The 21,431-nt window shown below is 46.8% G+C and overlaps 1 protein-coding gene across 1 annotated transcript; it reads left to right on the top strand.

Moving 5' to 3' along the window:
- The first annotated feature begins 4,494 nt into the window (after positions 1 to 4,494).
- Positions 4,495 to 19,791, top strand: LOC144161257 (uncharacterized). Its single transcript, XM_077692099.1, has 9 exons — positions 4,495 to 4,555; positions 5,609 to 5,714; positions 6,013 to 6,146; positions 9,446 to 9,584; positions 14,831 to 14,979; positions 15,828 to 15,945; positions 16,862 to 17,049; positions 19,083 to 19,194; positions 19,466 to 19,791. The coding sequence occupies exons 1-9, from the start codon at positions 4,495 to 4,497 to the stop codon at positions 19,656 to 19,658; spliced, it is 1,200 nt and encodes a 399-aa protein (XP_077548225.1). The 3' UTR covers positions 19,659 to 19,791.
- Positions 19,792 to 21,431: the final 1,640 nt, after the last annotated feature.

Raw genomic sequence — 21,431 nt, 5'->3', positions numbered from 1 at the left:
CGATACTCTGAAGAAAGTTGCTGTCTCCCTCTTCGTGTGTTGCAAACTTGTGGGGATCGATACAGCTTGAAATTATTCAGATGTCTCAGAAGCCGGCAAAAATACTGAATTACTAGAAATACGCTTTTCAATGGACAAAAGCATCAAACCGGGGATATTTCTAGCGCAGGCACTGCTGCCTCCCACAAGCGGAGTGTAGCAGACGACAACGGCGCGAGTCCCTAAGCCGACGTCAGAGCCAGGGGACGCCACTCAAACATCTCACCGCCAATAGCACTGCCGAAATTAGTCCAATGGGACGTGCAAGAGATGGTGTAATGAAGAGAAAATACATTTGCATTCCCCAGCCGTTTTTGACTACAGCCTAGTGCGTGGCAGGTGTCGAGCTAATTTACAGGTACGTGTCATACCAATTGGTACGACGCTTGGCACGACAACTGGTACGACAATTAATACGACGTGTCATACCAATTGGTACAAATGGTATGTCGTACCAATTGATACGACATACAAGTGTAAACTGGTACGTGTCGTACCACTAACTTCCCACATCGTGACATTGGGGTGATAGCAAGGAAGTGGAAGGTACGCTTTTTTAACGTTTATTTTGCCGCATGGAATACTTGAAAGGCTCACGGTCAAATGATGGTGAGGAAAGGTGATCGGATATGAAGACGAAAAGGTCGGCTTCTCGAATGAAGGCCAAAAACGAACGACGATGGGGCCCTTGCGTCCAGGCAACGTAGGAGTATGCGTAGTTCAAGCTAAGGCCCGTGGACGCTAACGTACCTCACATATTTTTGACCTTGCTGCGTGACGGAGACGTTATGCAGCAGTTATGGCTGTTCCTCGATTTCATTTGGTGCTTCCGGAAAGACCAAACACCGCGGCTTTCAATTCGCCGACGTTCCACTATGCACGTCGCTTTGCTCGACTGCTTCTTCGACGTTCATATTTTTCTTTTAGTCTGTTGTGGAGCACAAGTTACCTCCAATAAACTTCATTTCCCACAATAAGACCCTTGCGTCGTTCCTGACTACGTGACAATACTATGGAAGTGTGCTGTCTTTACCCCCGTATCGTAATACTTGATCCCAACCCCTATCGAATCCACCTATAGGTGGTATTCATTGAAAAGTTTAGCGGACGATTTCTTCGCTTGACAGCAATGAAAACCGCCATGTCCGTGGCCACTGTGCCAGCGCATGCGCTTTGCGCCCGCATCTCGAAGGGGAAAAAAAGCACCAGCGTCCATAGTCTGCTGCGTCTCAACCCGATTATCGGTAGTGGCGTCAACAGATATATTATTAATCGCACTCACATTATGTGGTGGCGCTCCACCTGCCCTCGAGCACTTCGTATGACCGGAGTCCGACGCTGCAGTTGGCTGCCGCCGCGGATGCCGCCGCGGATGTCGACGCAAGTGTACCCACGCCGTATCCACAACTTTATGTCCGGCAAGTTCCCTCTAATACGTGGTTGAGTACACAAACCGAATAATTTCTTTGTAGAAATGTTTGACGCGTACGCCGATTTAGCGCTGGCTTTCTCGTGCGCTAAATGTTTCACACTCAGCAAAACAACTCACCTCTGACATTGATCTGCGGCGGCGACTTCATATGCGTCTGGCGATAAGTAGATCGTACTGTGCTGCACTCAACAGTACTAGGCGTCGAGGTATTAATTTGCGCTCACTAGCTGGGCAACAGTTTGGAAATGATGCAGTTCCTGCTGTCAAACGAACCATGCGTTCACGTTGCAACCTTTGTGCCGCGACCAACGCGCACTCGCTCGTAGGTATGCGCGGAGGCTGGGGTTGTAGTTGCAGATAAGGTTGTCACACTCGTGAGCGGAACCATGACTTTTCGCGTAAAAAACGCTATCGCGGTGCAACTGACTATCGAATCACTCGCCCACGCCTTGCACGAAAACCCAAGCTCACGTCACGGCCCGCGGCCTGCCTGGCCGCCATGAAGACATGGACGCATGGAGGAGAAGAGGTGTGCCTCATCTGAAGGCCGTGCGGGCCGTGCGCACAACGTCGCCTTAGCAACCGACGCTTGGCCACAGATATGGCGGCGCACGCCAATGAATACCACCCCCGCAATCTGGATCCTGGTATTCCTCACAAAATCGCCACCTACACGCTGAAAGGTTGCATTGCACGTGCACTCTGAGCGCCTGGTCTGCAGTGCCTAGCGCTAACTTTAAGACCACTTTCCACTAAGTTCCCACATCGTAACTCATTTGAGATGTTATTTTCTTTGCTATTACTTACTTTGCCGGAAGCGGCTAAACCGGTGCGCTTTCGACAAAATCTTTAACCCTCATACCAACTACTCCATTCGATGGCTCGTCCTAGTAGGAGGACGAGCCCGAAGTAACGTTAAGATGCCTTGGGAAACCTGCACGCGTTATTGCACTAGTTAAAGAAAGCACAGATGGCCGTCTACGTGTGTGGCATCGGCCCATTCGGCCTTGAGCCATCCCTTTCAATAAATGTTCGTTTGTTGTTGTTGTTGTCGTCTGTTGTGATGAGTGGGACAACACCCAAGATGGTCGTTCCGGTTCTCACGCTACTGCGGGGAGAAGGAATTGAGGCGACTATTTGTGTTGAGGCGCAGAATTGTCCTCTACAACATTCCGCTCCTGAGCAGAGTGAGGAGCGGGTTGACCCAGTGTTGCCTCACACGAGGCCTTCTTTCCGCTACTCACGGTAATGACGAACGAGAGAACCCGCCACTTTTACATGCTCGTCATTCATCTTCTCAATTCCTGCTCATGAGCGTACATACCCGCAGCGCAACCCAAATGCGTCAGATACTGGTGCAACAGCACACACCTGAACAGCCTTCAATGCTTGTTGGCCACGGCTGCTACGTGTTAACCGCTCCAAAAATGCCAAGGGAAGCCGAAATCACCTTTCTCGTGCACCGGGCAGGAGCCGGTGTCGCGAGTGGATGAGGGACCTGCACGTAGCATCGTGCAAGGCGACGTGCATGAATCCAGGTGACGGGGCGAAGGCCCGGCGGGGGAGCGGCCCAGCACTCCTGGGATTAATGGAGGAGAATGCGCGTCGAACAGGATGAGATCGTGGTCGAGGGACTTCGTGACGTACGTACGTACGGACAAATGGTTTGCTCGAGCAAGGAATACATTACATTCTGTGACAACAAAAAAGTTCACGCCGATTTCTCGCTTAATGGCGGTCCAGAGTAGCCGAACACTCATTTTACGGCGGAATAATACCAAAATTGGCAAATCAAGGGGCAATGACCTGTTCAAGTCCAACCCAACTCACGGGGTTTGGCAGGTCATGTGATGCCGATGAAAGACAGTAGGTGGGCCGTCCGATTGACGGAATGGTTGCCAAGGGATGGTGAGCGGAGCAGGAGAGGACCAGGGATTTAAATGGGGAGAATAACTGGGAAAGTTTGGGAGAGAAGAATGTACTCGGCAAACTCGCCATACGTGGAAATCTTCGCGAGAGGCTTTTGTAGAACGGACAATTGGGCTAGTTGGTAGCTGTTCATCTTGAAGGTGGAAGCGCTCACAAAACGGGGACGAAAGTAGAAAAAACCACCGTGTCGTCTATGTTTTTTTCTGATTTCGTCCGTTTTGTGAGCGCTTCCACCTTCAAGATGAAGAGGCTTTTGTCCTGCAGTGGACGTAATGATGATGATGATGATGATGGTGGTGGTGGTGCAACGGCGACCATCCCGTCTCTCACATTCTTCCCCGTCTTTAACCTCAGTCACAACCCTCTCCTCTATAAAATAGTGAGCGAGTGAGTGAGTGAGTGCACCGGCGGACCTAGCCTTGCAGGGAGTGCCGTGAATTGCTCCGCCCTAGCAGCTCATAGCTACCTGAGGCCTATCGCCACCAGACACTTTTGTGTCCTTTCAAACCTGGAAGAGGCGCAAGATGTCTCGCCTAGTCATCCAGTGTCCGTTTGGGAAAAGAACGTCCTGCAAAGAGGCATGCGGGGAAATACTTTCGCAACAGTTAATAATTAACACTACGGAACGGGGGCCACTGGATCATGTAAGCCCAAACAAACCAACCACGGCTGGTGTGCCCTGTGTCAGCACTATCCCCCTGCCACCCTACGTATTTCACACGTGCATTTGTGTTCTCGTTACGTTGCTGATTCGACAACGTGGCAGGTGAATGCCCCCTTCTCGAATCCGCGCTATTTGTGGGTGCAATAAAAGTCGTTGCGTGTGATTTTACGCTTTCTCGTGCAATTTTGTCTTGTGTGTATCAAAAACGAATAACCACAAACCTCCTTCCAGCCATTTCTTAGCGGCGCCACAGGCTTTTCACCAAAAACTGATGAAAAGAAGACGAGAACGAAGCTACACAGATTGGCTTGAGGGAAGCACTGTCGTTTTCTTTGAAGGGGCTCGGGGCACTGCGCGGCTTGTGTTCCGTACCCGCAACCTTCTTTGTTTAGATTCTAGACGTACCAGTCATATAATCTGAACGCGCAAAATGAAGAAGATTCTGCAGCTACACTGTCTTTCAGCACTGCTTTTGACGAAGCTTTGTTCAGGTAAGAAATCTAACAATACGCTAGCTACAAAAAAAAAAAGGGTTAATGAAGATGAATACTTTGTGCCACGGCGTTATAACGCAAACGCAAGCTTATCTATAGTCTGCGCCATAACGGCAGGCCGAGAGATATACGTGCCATAAAATGAGGCCGTAAGGGTCAAGTTTTAGCACTCCGTATGTTCCGTGTTGTACGTGGTTACCGTGTTAACCGGAACCCGTCTGGGCACTTGCGCATCGCGGCAGGGGGATTAGTTCCGCGGGCCAGCCCTCGCCATGCCCATGCATTCGTCACGGTGGGGTGCGCCTCCTCGCCCTTCCGCGCGCGCAGGCGCAGTCCGGTCCCGATCAACACGGTAACTACGTCAACGAGGGAACAGACGGACTGCTAAAATTCCCTATAGTTCATACCACAAGCTGCATGCAGCACTGTGGAGGCTACATTGTTGTCACTAGAGCGCCCAGTGAGGGTGCCTAATTCACCATGAAGGGAGTTTAGAAAGGACCTTTCAGACTCCCCTCTCGGCAGGTGGAACCGCAAGACCCGGCGCCTACTCTCGCTTTCCTTCGCGATGGGTTAGGTGGCCTCAGTGGGCGCCCTATTGACAACAATGTCGCCTACACAGTGCTGCATGCAGCTTGTGGTATAAACTATAGTTTTAGCAATCCGTCTGTTTCGTCGTTTACGTAGTCTCTATTTTTAGCAGTCTGTCTGTTCCGTCGTTTACGTAGTTACCGTGTTGACCGGGACCGGACTGCGCCTGCGCGCGGGGGAAGGGCGAGGAGGCGCACCCCACCGTGGCGAATGCACGGGCACGGCGAGGGCCGGCCCGCGGAATCAATCCCCCTAACAGCGACGAACGCGCAAGTGCCCAGACGGGTCCCGATCCACGCGGTAACCACGTACAACACGGAGCATACAGAGTACTAAAACTCTCTAATGTTGGTGCACCCGTTGCCATAGGTTCATAGGTCATAGGTTATTATTCCGCGGTTATTCGCTCATTTTTATCTTCGTTGCTGCACCGCGCTAACACGCTGTTTCTTGTTGCAGGAGTGCCTTGTAACGGAGAGAACTACCCCAAACTGAAGAGACAATGCGCGGAGGTTCTACAGGAAAAGATCAGAGCAATGCGAGGTGATCTGACCAGGAACTGCAGGTAACCCTGCGTGGGACGGTCACGAGCTGCCCTCGCACTCAACGCGTGCATCAAGCCTACGTTCTGTTGACCAGTACACGGCGCTTTACGCCTTTGCAAAACACCGAAACAAGACAAACACCGCTTCGTGGCAATGTTGGCACCTTCGTGAAGCTTAAATACCTTTCTCGACACATTTCTGAAAATAAGTGTTCGTAGATTTGCCTGCCATACATCGTGTCGTTTACCCTTTCTTTGCCGAAGCCCGGCCTAAGTACCGTTCCTTCCATCTAAGACGCTCTTGACGTGCTCCGCGCAGGGATTTCGCTGAATTCGCAGTCTGCCTGAGAGATAGCTGGAGGATCGCCTATTGCGACAACGAAACGGCGCTCGCTCGGAACAACGACACTCTGCTAACCGACATGGAGAGGAAATATTTCCCCAAATGCTTCAGTGAGTTTCTTAATCTTGCTTCTTTGACAGGAAAACAATATCTTGGCGAACACCCGCTGTTGTTTTTGACGTCGATACTAGGGCGTCGCTATTTTGCATGGATTTTAGGTGATTTCGGTGCACGGAGCCGCGCCCTGGCAAAAAAAAAAAAAAAAAACACTTCTGCCATACGAATATGTAGAAAAAGGAAGCACCTATCGGCAAATATTTTTCCTAACTGCTAGCACTGGTGACACGGTTCATAGACGTCAACATTGTTAAGTAAGGCCCCAGGGCAAAGCAAAGATCGGTCACATTTCAGGCGAAACATCAGTGTAAAATCGAGGGTAACAAACATTGCACTGGTTTTTACGAAACCAAATTTGGAACACCACACGAAGGTTAACAACGGTTTTCAAACGAGGCGAGATAACTCTACAAAAATAAATTGGTTGTGCAGCACTTTTGGCTCTAGCAGAACCAATAACTGCGTCTGGATGACTTCGACCGTCCAGATTCGGTCAAGTCCGCACGGTTGGCGTTTAATTGAGCACACGCAGAGTGAAGGAGAGAGAGAGAGAGAGAGAGAGAGAGAGAGAGAGAGAGAGAGAGAGAGAGAGAGAGAGAGAGAGAGAGAGAGAGAGAGAGAGAGAGAGTGGAAAGACAGAGAGACCGACGGGCGGACGGACGGACAGAGAAATGGCGCGCGCCTTGCTGACGTGACAACGCGACTGCCGCTATCGACTACGTCACACCGGCAATTTCGCTCAAATCACTCCGGTCGTCCAATTGTTTGAGTGTTTTCTACTTAACCGTCCGTCTTCATTCGTTTGGTCGCGGTACACCTGCACGTAAGTTAAGGATTGTAGAAATGAACTCGTAGTAGTCATAGCACCAAACTCGTTTTGTCAAGCGACACTACCGATCATCACTCACGGAATCTTTACGTGATTGGATAAATATATACTTTTCATCCCTTGGTCAATGCTGGGAGGGATCTCCCGTACTGTTTTAACACGAAAGTGTTTTATTCCCGGATACACAAAGATCATCGATGTCATATCCGTCACGGAAGTGACGCCAGTACAACGGAGCAAGCGGCCTGTAAAGGGTGCACCCCTGCAGGCAGGGTCTTCTTGTGGGGAAGCAGCCTTTAGTACTAAAGAGTACGTTATATATACTTAGGGTTGTTCACCTTCGGGTTTTATATTTTAGCACGACAGTGCTTTATGCCGGTATACAGCAAGACTTCGCTGACGTCATATCCGTCCCGGAAATGACTCCAGTATACCTTTGCCGAAGCGACCCGCCAGCAGGACGTCGCTCGTCAGGCACACCCAGAAAACAGCCACCGATCCACAAATTATGCTCAGCTTCATATTTTGCTGCACATTTCACTTTTGTGTTTTACAGATTCACGTGACAGAGAAATCAACCAGGGTTTTTTTTTACATTTTTACGTGTAGCTTCCACGCCGAGTAGCAAACAACGGGCATTTGTAGACGCAGCTGCACAGCTCCAAGCGATACCCTTGCAGCCTGTCCGACAATTGCTTCCTGAAATGAACTTGACTGTTAGGTAGGAAGCAAATGCTTGAGAATAGCTGCGTGCACTCAACGAGAAAAGTCGTCTGTCCGTCTGTAACGAGTGTTGCATCATGCTTTCGCCGCGTACTAAAATGCTATTTACAAAAGGCTCTAGTGCCTCCGCACTTTCATATCACATTCCATTAATTGTCCCTCGGAATTGCCTTCCTAACAATGCATTTGTGTATAATGGTGAAGCCTACTAATGGTGAAGCCTACTGCGATGCATGGAGTCTTATACAGGCATTTAGGAGCAAAAGGCCCTCGGCCATCAAACTGACATCAGACCACTTATACTGCCCCTGCAAAAATGTCTTGCCAGCAATGCACTTGTGTATAGTAGTAAAGCCAACTTAAAATAAATAGGCTCAGGCTATTCCGCTCATAGAGATGCATTGGGCTTTATTGAGGTATTTCATAAACAGTTCTAGTGTCTTCCTACTTTTGTATCTAACTGCTCGTATGGCGCATGAATTTAAAGGAGCCATGAAGAGAAAATGCAAGTTGGTTTTATTCGAAAGATTTCGTGTTTTATAGTGCCCCAGCGCTTGTCCGGATACAAAAGGTGCTTTATTCACTAAGAAATTAAACGATTTAGGTTAAAATTTTGATTTTCCCGCTCAATCGTGCGTTTTCGTGGTCCCAAATGACATCACAGGAACCGACCGCTCTGCAGCCTAGAACACCTTCATTCACGCATCCGCCGTACAGGGTAGAGACACGTATACGCTGGCGCCGCCATTTTCGGTTGCTCGCTCGCCGCCGAAGCAAGTCATTGTGTCAAAACCGCGCTAAAATTATCGCCGCAACGCGGTTTACTGAAGAAGTTTGAATCATATTGTCTGTTTCGCGTTGCTAGGTCTCGTGGGAAACGAAAAGAATAACGCGTTGAGCCCGCTGGCCCAATTGCGGCGGCACGGGACCGTTCAAAGGTTGTCTCCACCCTGTACAGCGGTGTTGGTTTGTTCCCGCGTTTCTTTACGTTCCGTAACCTAGATGGCGCCACCATACCGTGGCAAGCGTTTGGTTTGTTTTTGCCCGCATTTAAACCTGGTTTGTTTTTGTTCTGGGAGAAAATATTCCTTCCCTGAAACAGTGCTCGCTCGACAAATGGGGTCACGTAAGACACCGTTGCTTGCGTCAATCGGCCAGTGTCGTCTGAGACAACCCCAAGCCCCGTAGTGCTGTGCAGCTAAACCAAGCATGCTGTGCGCAGTACGAACAGCAGAACGCATCAGTACTTCTATGTTTACATGTGCTTTCGTAACTTCCACTGTTTGCCCCATCATTCTTATTGCTTTGTAAAGAATGTGCCCTAAATTTAAGCGCAAATCGCTCGTTCGTCTAGTTTGTAAGCTCTACCTAATTTGCGTCTGCTTCTGCCAGCCTCCGCCAATCGCAGAGCTTAGCTCATGTGACATCATAGGTTCTGTTGCGGGAAATGAGCTGGTGGGTCGCATGACCATTCCCGTTTTTCCTAATTATGTAGCTTATTTGAGCGAAGTTTACGTTAAAAGTGATGTCTCAGTATGATTCTAACGAGACAATCTTTTGAATGAACCAAACTTGTGTTTTCTCTTCATGGCTCCTTTAAGTCTTTCCCAGCAATGCACGTATGTGTATTAGCGAAAGCGACTATAATAGGTGCTGGGTGTATAACAGGAAGTTTTGACAGTTCCCACTTGCAAGTTTCAGCATTTCTTTCTTGTTTTTACTGGTGCTACTTGATTGCAGATGACACAAGCGCCGATACGAAGGAGTGCCGGCCAGACAAATCTCTGCGAAAATTCCTCAGCTGTGCAAGCCGGTTCTACGACAGCTCTGTGCACATCTCGGATAAGCGCTCATCCATATCCCTTGCCTCACTGTGCCCGTAAGTTACGTCTGCTCTCATGATACCCTTGAACTGATTTTAGGGGCCATTTATCTGGGCAAAATATATCTGAACAGAACGAAAATACACAGCATGGAATTTAATTAGGGTGTTAGCGTTAACTATGAGCACAAATACCTGCAAGGATACCTGATTGCAGCGAAGTAGTCAACTGGGTCAATTGGTTAACAGCAGTAGTATTAACTCTACGGTGAACAGTACTCATTGTAAGAGCCCGTGCTTGTTCTTGCTGCATCATCTCCTTTTGCGCTGTTACCACGAGAGTGTGGTAATTTAGTTATTCATTACTGCTTCCTCGCTCTTGCCTGCGTGTACTTACATCGCCATCCTTGTATTTTTAGCACACTAGCCAGCCATGGTCTGTGTTTGGCAGAGGCAAAACATGTTGTCCCTCCCCAATGCAATCCACTGAAACTTGAGGCGTAAAAGTTGCCCCGAGTCGGGGAAGTGCTGTTACCTTGTGAAATGCGAGCGGATAATAGTTTAAAAAGATAAACATCGGATACTGGCTCTGGCATGGCATGGCGCTGCTACTAAAGGGCCTTTAACTCTTTTTCCCAAAATTTTTAACATCTGCAATGCTTTTAGGACGTGGTAAATAAGCGCGTTCAGTCCTTAGATAAGGTACCCATGAAATATCCGACCCCAATATAACTGCTCTACCGTTTTACGCACATCGATGATAACTTTGAAACTCGCTCGAAATATTTTCTTTCTCGGCGTTCTGTAAAGTATGGGTGTTGCGTTTGTGCGCTTAAGTGACGTTTATCGACAATATCACCATGGCTTCCTTTCAGTTGCACCAATGAATGCATTCCATAGCCATGCATCTTTAACGAAAAAATCAAACCCCTTTCTCAAGAGAAAGATGGTTAAAACGCGAAGCTGCTTCGACCGTGTCAGAATGCCGCAATCGAATAGACACCGGTTTCATAACGCAAGAAACCCAGGTTTGATTCCGACCACGGGATGGGTTTTTTTTTCTTAAGGTGCTTATTATAATGTGCCATCGCTTATCATAACCATCGTTTTGTGAAACCCACTGTATAAAGTTGGCTTTCCTGCAGTGCGTTTCGGCGCGACATCAAACGCCATCAGTGAGGCATAGAAAGCTTCACTTTTAAACGCGACGAAAGTAAAGTAGAAGATGGAAGAGTGCCGCTCTGTGCTGGCGATAACGGTACCTTTCCGAGTGCATGACGGAAAGAGAAAAAAACGTTCATTATCACTGCTGCAGGGCAACGTTTATATAACCAGCTTTAATGGTGCCTTTAATGGCGCATCAACTAATATACTCCAGCATGCGTTAGCCTCCGGACCACACCGCCCTGTCCCGTCCTTCTGCTCGGCCGAGAGACACCAAAAACTTACGAAGCTGCGGCCGAAAACTTAAAGGGGTACTGACACAAAATTTTGAAGGCGAGATAAGTTCGGAGATAGATTGGTGTGAACACACATACATCATCTGCAAAATATCAGCGGCGAATACAGCCTAGAACATATATTTAAAATCAATTTTAGGGTGTGCGAAACGCAACCGAGCAGCCAGCAGAGGACCGCGCGCAATCGACATGCCGCGGTTATTTTGTAAATAAACAACATCCAAACACGTCACGAGTTTGTGTTTGCCGCTTCCGCACTGCCGGCGTTTGTCGCCGGCTGGCCCGGGATAGCCGCTCCAATCGGAGGGCCGGAGGGCGGAGCCTCTGCTCTCGAGAACGAACGACCCGATCGTTGGCGGTGGAGGCAGCGGAGGCGCCGTGATTTCGTCAGCTCATCGGGCAGCTGGCCGCGACCAAAGTTCTACAGCGATTCCAGGCACTCTGTTTCTATTACTTTTTACTTACATTGGACGCGAAAACGCGCCGGAGACACGAAAAGCCCACTGAGCGAGCCGCACGGTCGCTGTGCAGGCGGCGGCCACGGCCGCGATGTGGCCGAGGCCGGCGCAAGTAGCTTGAGTGATAGCTTGTTAATGCTGCACGATATTGAACCCAGGTCCCAACCATGGCATCTTATATGAGAAGTGAATTAATGATGCGATGGCGGGTTGTATTAAAAATTGTCATCTGCACCGCTTACGAGAGTCGCAATCGAATATCCGCCGCAGTGCTAAGCCGAACACATCTGTAGGCGGACCTGTAGGCAGACCGGCCGGCTGCTCCCAGCGCGCGTCTGTCTCGAGCGTCGCGCGTCGTTCTTTAGCCGTGGTAGCAATTGCAATCGCAGCGCCTGCGTCACGTCCACGGTCGCTTTTTAATTAAGCGGCTCACGAGATCAGTACGAGGGGGCATTCGCAGAAACTGCCGGCGATGCGGATTCGACAGTGCTACGGCAGCTCTGCTCTGTGATATCCCTCCAACGGTCACGTGGTCAGCTTTGTTGACACAAAATCTATCGGTTCGCGGGACCCGCCGAAACCGAAACTGCGACTGGCCGCATTGAAAATGCCTCTAATTAAACAACCGTCGCACGCTGAAGCAAATGAGGTTTCTACAGGTGATAAGTAGGTCACTAGCTACTTATCGCAATAAAAAAAACAAGATGCAAAATTTTTGTGTCAGTGCCCCTTTAAGCGCCGATATATTTTGATCATATAGTGGTATGAACCGGATCCCGTATCGATTGACCTTTCTTCATGAGCCTATAATTTGGGCAAACGTGTTAATATTTAAGATTATGGAAGGGGTTATGTGAGCGCATGTGTTCGTCTCGTCACCGTTTTGTCCCATGTGTTGCGCTGCCCCTTACCCTCAAAGTTATGTACCAGCCGGCTCACGCTTCAACTCTTCTGAGGTTTAGGATTAACACATCGAAACAACCAGAGCCGACCAAAACACAAAATCCGCAGCACTCGGCTGTCACAAGCCCGCGACTGCGAACTCGGACATGTGCCATGTGGCGCAGCAAGAGAAGCGGACACGGGGATGCGTCGGCCTAACGTTACATACAATGATGTCGTCATTGCATAGGAGCTAGCCAGCCCGAACTGTTGGCGATGCAGCGCGAATGGGGTTGCGGGGTAAGTGTGGCCTCACCCAGTGGCTCAGCAGTCACCAAAGGTCCAGGGCAGGCACCCTGCGGGGCTCTCCACCGCAACCCCTGCTTGCGCTGCTGCCGCTCTCGGTCCTTGGCAGCAGCTATAATACCACCATATCCTTTCGGCGCCACATCATTCTCAGATGCCTCCAGGTGTTTTTAATCTCACTACTCGTAAGATTCGGAGTTTTTTTTTTTTTTACGTCATTGAGGCAGGGGAGGAGTAGGGAGGGGAGAATAGACATTGCTTGAAGAAAGTACAGAGCTGTGGCATTGTCTACATTGGTGCACGTTCTTGCTTGACAGGAGGGCCCAATAATTCTTTTTATCGGAGCACAACATAAATGGCTAGTCGTAGCCGTTTTTTTACTACCACATGACGACTGTTCAGAACCACTATATTCATCAGGTTGGTACCAATCCTCATGGCGGTCGGTCAACACAGCCTTGACAGCTCACGTCCTTTTCCCCTTCCCCATCAGTAGCCCATTTGCCCCTGCCTCCTTCCCCTATAATCCCAGTTACAGTTAATTTTGTTGCAACACCATTCCGAAACAACTGGGGCCATCTTCCATGCTGTAAAATGCTGCATCACAACTGGGATTTTGTTTTGCAGTGTGGGTACCTTCTCCACTACTACATCAGAAGAGGGGCCTTCAAATGATGATCCTGCACTGCATAGGCCTCCTTCACATCTGTAGTCGATTTTTGAGTGAAGCTTTGGCACATCATAAAGTTGCAGCTACGTAGTCACGATTGTGGCTAGATTTTCTACATTTCATGGGCGAGGCCCCTCCCTCTCCCCCAGCAAACATGTGTATACACAGGAATGTACGTGGCATCTCAAGGAGAATAGTTTAGATTCCCTAAGCAATGCCCGTTCTTCAGCACTTTCACATCACTGGTAAAACAACCTTTCCAACGTTTTTTTTTCTTTTATAACTGAAAGTGCCTTATGCTGTCCCATTCTTGGGACGTTCTCATTGTCCGTCGTAGTCAGGCATACCGGGGCAGGAGGGGACGTCAGGGGGGTGGGGATTCAATTGCAAAAATTATCCGATGCCTATGTCTGGCTTGGGAGCGTAAATTTCCCAAGCCAGTCGTGCTGGCTGACACTGTCATGCGTCAGTAGCAGCGGAAGAATGCTCGCACCAGTTTTTTTCTCGGCAACGTGCGTAGTCTGTAGGAGGTCAAGTAAAAGACAAATTTTCGAGTGGGCAGATCACGAAGTGATATTCTAAGGTGACAACATTGACTGAACGAATGCACCGCTGGGAAACAAACAACTTTTAAAGCCAAGCCTGGGGCTTCCCACTCCAGCAAAAGCAGTGTGCCTGCCCTGTTCTTTTCCATCTTTCATCCACAAATGGAAAACGACATGCGTATGCAGACGGAGTGGTACCCATAATGTACCGGATGTGGTATTGGAAGAGCTATTTCAGTCTCTTATAACTGCACGTTGGAACTACTGAAATATATTTCGGAGATACATTGTGCTAACCTTATCTCGACCGTGAAGGAGCAGAACTTTATCAGAGCATAGATTTAAACTAAGGATCCCCTCATGGGCCCCCTTTCAAGCAGTTTATCTTGAATTATTCTGACTGGTAAAAAGTCCCGCTGTTTTATGAAAGCTCGTGGCACCACCCAGTGTTTATGTTAAAAAAATATAAGGCCTAGCAGACTTCAAGGGCACAGCAAGATTGAAATCCTGTTCATCACAGCCCTCTTTACTCTGCTTGTTACTCCATTGTTGGGCTCATCAAACTACTGAGAAAAGTCACCTATCGAAAAATCACCACGTTGTAAAGGATGATGACAGTTGTAGTAATGCAGAATTTAATTCACAGCTTTTCACAAAATATTCACAGCTTTGTCTACGTTTTATTCAACACACCTTCGGTGAAAAAAGACAGACAAATAATATTCTTTTCCAGACATAACTTGCTCATTGCAGTCTCTTTGCAACAAATGACTCATTTTAAAGCCCCAAACAGTATTGCATTGTTACACAAGTTGTTTTATTTTCCTGGACTGGAAAAAAGATATACTCATACGCATTCACAACGCCAGTCAGAGCGGCCGCAATCCACCCAGCTGCGCAGCTGTATGACAAATACAATTGTGGTTTACAAGTGCAACAGGACAGCGACCGCAGTAACTTGACAACTTCTCATCTGTTGCAGTGAAGTCGACAAATACGGACTCTGTGCTCACAGAATCCAACAGGAGGCGAACTGTTCACTGGGACACCAGATTGTTCCCCACATAAAGTTCATTGCGAACAGCATCTCCCACAGGTACCGTCTTCTGTGCACCGCCCTCAGAAAGGCAGGTAGGTTGACCACTGCCAATGATCAGGTACAAGCGCTCTACTACACTTATGTCCAATGGGCACAGTCTCCACGTAACCGGGACAACGATTCTCGAGTGTAGGAGCATTTCTTCCAACCGTAAACCAAATTGGGACGTACATAACAGGCTATCTTTGAAAACCAAAAGAAAAGCTGAAGTTATTGCCTCCATGCTTTCTGGTTGTAATATTAGAATGTGAGACCAAGGTGGAAGAACTAGTTTGGCAGGGATGTTAATAGTAGTGCAAAGATAACGTTACACTATCACTTATGTTACTCTGACAGGTCAACTGGCGACACCTCCAGTACGTATTGTAACAATTTGTGTAGCGAACTGAACTGAAAACTTTTTATTTATTTTGTTTGTATGAGGAAAGTATATAATACATGCAGTTAATATTTAAGCTGTCAAGACCGCTGTTTTCCTAAATAAAAAGAAACTGATATATAAGACTACTACGAAACTCCCAACTCCCAGTTTTATATATGAGCAAGAATACATTTCAATTTCAATTGTGATAACAATAATTAGATGTATGAAGTTTCTGTGGACGAAGGTTGTTGTCGTCACACACGTCCAGACAGACCAAAAGTGAATATCCATATCTCAATCAATGTTGTGAGTCTCGTCATTACCTCACTTTGCCATCTTTATTGTATTTGTGGTTTAAAGGACACAACAGCATTTTTAGTTCTGTATGTTAAGCTAATATATGCAGTTTTATTGCACAAAAACAACAATAATCTTTATGTTAATATCGGAAGTAAAATTTCGGTCCCCTTTCATTTTTTGGTGATCTTATTGTGCTCTTTCCTTTTTCTTTTCCAGCGTTCCAGAAAGGCAACACAATATGCAACCGGCAGAGATTTATAAATGACATGTTCCTGTGTGGCTACCATTTTGCTAATATCGCCGAAGTTCTTGGAAACGACAAACCATTGTGCCCGTATGTCTTCATTGATTGATTGTAAGGTTTAACGCGCCGACGCAGCACAGGCTATCCAAAGACAGCTATGCTTCACTGCGCAACACCAATTGTGGGAGAGCCACGTTACAAAGACCAAGCTTACCCCAATCGCCTTAAACTCGGCTTCACCTGTAAACACAAATGCATTGCGGTGAAGACATTTTTGCAGAGGCAATATAAGACATCTTTAATCGAAATGTGGAGGTTGTAAGAACTTTTTGTTTTTTTTTTAATTAATTTTTTTCATGCACTGAACGCATGCTACTGAGTAAACTAAGGTGCACCAAAGACGGAGCCACAACCTACCCACGAGCAGCGCAGGTCGCCAGCAAGAGTAAATCGCAATGGCCACCAGCTGGCGAACCAAGTTAGTGAGTTTTAGTTCCACACGGACGCGACAACTGGGGGGATTAGGCATATATAGATTCTCTGTAAAATATTTACAAAAAACATAGATGGCCCAATTGTTGCATGCTCTGGTGACCAAACGTAGAGTAATTTGTCTTACAGTGGGTGCCAAACTGGTTCTGCAGCTATAGGTGGACGGATTCTGAGACGCAGTGAGGATCAAGATTTTGCAAACTGTCATGAGAGGCACTTTAATGTAACCGTTCTACTGGAACCTTGTTGGTCTATATAAAAATAACATTGGCTAAACGTGATGCAATTTGCTAAGCGTGTTTGCACTACAGCACGAGGGAAAACTGTTCCCCACAAGCACTTGCTCCCTATTAAAATCCATTAACTGAATTTAGCCTCAAAAAAGCAGTCCCAGAAAAGGGGTGCCAAAGAGAAAAAAGCCAGTCAACAAGTGTTCACCAGTATGTCCTTCACATATAAGCAGTTATTTGAGACTGTAAATCAGTAACGTTAACATGTTCTGTACCACTGACAGGTATCTTGAAAAGTACAGGACATGCCAAAACAAATCTATAGAGGCATATGGCTGTGCTCCACCTGACCAACTGTACAAAGATTCGGAAAAATTCTTCGAGCTTCTGACGAAAAAGTACGTTGGCATGTGCGGCTCGTCATCCCAGGCCCGGAGCATACTTCGAACGTCACGCCTTACGCTGAGAGAGGGTGAGTGCAGAGACGCTACATTTTAAACACGCATTTCTATTGACGAAAGCGATTCTTAGAATTGCAAATCCTGTTCAGGAGGCTATTGTTTCTATTCTTTATTTGTTCCTGTCGAAGGCAGCCACGTCAGTGGCCATGCGATTGGTCTGGTGGTAGGGAAGGAAGGCCCCAACCCTGCTGTGCACAGACGCCCAGGTGGTCTTGAACCACTATGGCGGTGTTGAGATTGAAAAACAACTATTCACTGCACCGCTCACTTGGTGTAGGCCTAACTGACCTAACTGAAGTGTAGGCCTAACCACCATGACACCTGTGGACACACGACGTCACCCAGCACAAGTAACACAAAGGAGTTGTGCTGTTGAATCAAGAAATCAACGTACCTCTCGCTTTAAAAGTGTTTGCATAATGATGCGCTGTTGTTTCTAAAACAGTAAGAAACGTGTGGCGCTAAATAGACAAGAATGAAGAAAACAAGAAACAACAGATACAGGCGCCAATCTGTTACCTGTATCTGTTGCTTTTTGTTTTTGTTGTCGCTGTCTGTTTAGCGCCCCACGTTCTTTCTTTAAGTATGAACCAACTAGCTCAGCAACAACTTTTGCTAAACTGTATTTTTAAAACAGCACAAAAGAAGAACAAGAGGCTGTTGTAGCGTTGGTTTTGAATGTGGTTTGAAGTTACAAGTGCACTCCTTGCAGTTGTTAAAAACATGCTCTTGCACGCTTTTACATGTGGCACTGCAAAGGCAGCTGGAGGACTGGACATGCCACACACTATGTGTGTGAACGTGCTGAGCACACCGGTATGTTGGCGGTACACACAGGTTCAACAGGCAGAGAAAATGCCTCTGAGAGAGTGTGCCTTGGAAGTTCAAACTGTGATTTACTAGGACCATGTACTATGCTCCTTAAAATACAACCATGACTGCCCTTTGAAAGCACATTTGCATGCACAAGCAAAACAAAACAAAATACCACGAGAAAGACAGCTCTATACGGAGGGCACTTTTTAACAAAATAAAACTGCCACTGCAAACTTTCACTGAACACCAGCTACATGTGTTGTTGGAGGTGCTTAATTGCTGATATCTAAACATGCTGCTTTTTTGGGCAGTTGAATTTGTATTTTGTGCTGGTTATTACCAGCTAAAAGAAATCGCTCCTCTCTCTAGACAAGAAAAGTGCAAAAACTTAGCTCATTTTCCGCTACCCGAGGTGTTTGTATACCTAATCCTACTCCAAAAATTACCTACTCCGAAAATTACAACCCTGAGACAAACCTCTGCCAAGAACCAACTCTCTTTTCTGTTCTTTATGACATCTTTCAATTTTTGATCTTTGTGGATTGATGGTGAATGAGCTTGCAGAAGGCTCAAGGTGGAAGGGCAATGTGTATAACACACATACCAAGATGGGACAACAGGAGAATGTGTAGCAAAGAAGGCAGTGTCGATGCTGAGCGTGTTACGTCCTTGTGGACTACAGACCAGTGCCTGTCTTAACCTACTGTGTGGTCGAAACTAAATGGAAGGCAGCCAATAGCTGCCATTTGTCCTCTCTGATGCAGATGCAGCCAAACACAACCTTCGTACATGAGCGGTGGTTCTGTGTTGTAAAGGGACATGAAGATAAAACACAAGTTTGAATCATTAAAAAGACCGCTCCGACCTAATATCAACGATGTCAATTTTATAGCAAACGTCAAAAAAATAACTTGGATATTAATTAAGCAAAGCAGATAAGTAGCGGTGGCTTACCAGCCACTTTTTCCGGGTCCCTCCGACGCCACAGGATGTTGTTTGTACTATTGGCAGCCACCGGACAAAGCCACCTTTAAGAAACATGCATCTAGTTCTGCTTGCTCGTATTACTTGAATACTAAACCTTAATTTGCATCAGTTTCTACAACTTTTTTTGCAATATTTACCAGTGTACAGCCCACACACAATGCATTTATCAGCTCAATGAACACAGCATGAAATGTTGACGCATCTACGATTGTAAAGACGAGTCCGGTTTCTCATGCTGCAGGTGCTGCATACACCTGTGATGGAAACCGGTTCATCCGATACTTCTTCCAGTGTGCATCGGGGTTTGTGAACTCAACAGGGCACTTGACAAATGACGCCCACTACATCTGCAGGTACACCACCTCGTGTGCGCTAATAGAAAACAAATGTGGTAACTCGTTGTGCCCTGCAAAGCGCGTCAATTTAAACAAATACACGAGACTGTTTGGTGCCCTTTGAAAGCATGTAATAACTTCCGTGAAAAGCTAGAAAAATCCACCGCAACCATAATAAGACCAGTTTTCATCATATCAATTAAAGTGCCGGAAAGCAGAACATGGTGGGTGCAGACTAGACGGTTGCCGGAAGCGGGAGACTGACTGTGTGCCTTCTGGGTCACAACAGGGCGGTGAGCATCTACCGACACTGCGTCAACGGGGCCCGGCATGCGACCCACTGCAACACCAGGATGGAGCTGAACACACACCTCGCCTACATGCAGAACTACATCCTGGAACAGTACGAGCCCATGTGCGCCATGAGACGAGGCAAGACAACAGAGCAGGGCGACTCCGAATCCGAAAAGACAGAGCACTAAACCGCGCACTTCTCACAACAGTGCGGCAAGTTTGGAACACGATGCACATGACCCCCACACAAGTGCAGGGGAAGTGATTGCATGATTGCCTGCCGCACTTGTTCCCTGTGCTAACAGTTCTTCCGGTACTCATAGGGGCACTGCCGATGTAAGACGCGTGTTTTCGCTGAATAAAAAGTGCGTCTCATGTCAAGCGTCAGTGGTGTGTAAGTGTTGCTGCGGACTTGCGACTCAAGATAGGACTGCTGGTGAGAAAAGCCAGCCGTCACCATTTAGGTTCATACAACTTTCAGCATTGCCAATGAGCAAGTACTTCTTGCAGAGTGAAGCTTATGCAGTGAGAACAAAACCAGTAACGGGACTTGGTGTGGAATGAGTTGAGGTTTATAACATGTTGGCAGCAGAATCATTTGCAATACGACTTCAAGTTCAGGAAAAAAATCATACAAGGACGCAACAGGCAACACGAGAAAACGTCTAATAGCACTAAACACCTGGGACCTGCTCAGGCCAGGGTATTTAAGAAATGATACAAATGTTCAAGTTGGCATTTAGAAACCCAGTGTAACCCTAGCACTTAGCAAATAAAACCAGTTTGTTGTAAAAAGAGTGATACTGTACATTAGCTTTGACTAACAATGCGAGCAGAAATTAACTATATAAAGTTAGTATTTCCTTAGGACGTGAAAAGGTGCTGGTAAATTGTTTTCATCAAATCGTGCAGAGGTAGTAACATGTTTTGTGTGTCATGATACGAGACATCAGAAGACATCATGGGGGGATAGGCAACCGAGTGATGGGTTAAATTATGAGGGTGGCAAAGAGCAAAGGAAGAAACTTAAAATTAAGCCAACATTTACAAAAACGTAATGACTGCGGAGTGAGGTGAAGGCTCTCTGTTACATTTTAACACCCCTGCTCATGCCTTTGTGCAAATCTTTAATAAACAACTGTAAAGCTCGGACACACAAGTACGAAAAAAAAAAAGAGGCAAACAGTATGGACAAACTTCAAATATTTTTTTGTGCATGGCCTCTCTGCGTATGTTGACAGCCAGTTGACCCACGTGTGACTCGGAGATATTTTATTAACACAGGCAGCTAGCTGGTCTCTGTTGAAAATTACATTACATTCATTGCTATAAATAAAAAGGGGTGAAAAAAATGCAGATGTATTGACTTGTGGGATATATTGTAATGAAATTATTGTAACGAAATTATTGTAATCATTGTAATGTTTTCGTAGTGAATCATTCACAATTTGCCAAATAATGCCGATTAAAATGGCGCAGCTAGAAAATATCTTAAGCTGTATTAGTTAAGTTCATATTGTGTGAATGGGCAATCAATACAAAAAAGAGCCAACGCCATAGCACTGCGAAACGTTCTTCAACCCATGAGACAGCCTATGTGCATAAGGTACAACACGAGCCTAAATAGTTCCTTAGGCGCTTAGGCTGTCTCATGGGTTGAAGGAGAATTAGTTGTCATAGTCGACTTGTAGACTTGGTGAAATGCATTGCTATGAGAAGTAAAGTAGCAGTTATACCTGGCCACAAGCATTGTGTTTAAAAACAATTCATGTTTTCAGAGCTGCAGTACTATATTGACTTAATTATCGTCTGCAAATCCCAGTCCAAGCACCCAGTGTTTGTTTCAGCACAAGAAATGGAAAGCATCTGGTGATTTTATTACTATTTTCTCAGTGTGATGGCCTGTGAAATACATTGTTCTGGTGCCATGAATAGCAATTATCAAGCAGAAGAAAAAGTTA

The sequence above is a fragment of the Haemaphysalis longicornis genome, unplaced genomic scaffold (genome assembly GCF_048455015.1).
Source record: "Haemaphysalis longicornis isolate Haplotype H1 unplaced genomic scaffold, Haemaphysalis longicornis Haplotype H1 scaffold_1, whole genome shotgun sequence".
In the NCBI taxonomy this organism is placed as follows: Eukaryota; Metazoa; Arthropoda; class Arachnida; order Ixodida; family Ixodidae; genus Haemaphysalis; species Haemaphysalis longicornis.
Note: the sequence above shows the minus strand (reverse complement) of the source record. Positions and strands in the feature narration are given on the sequence as shown.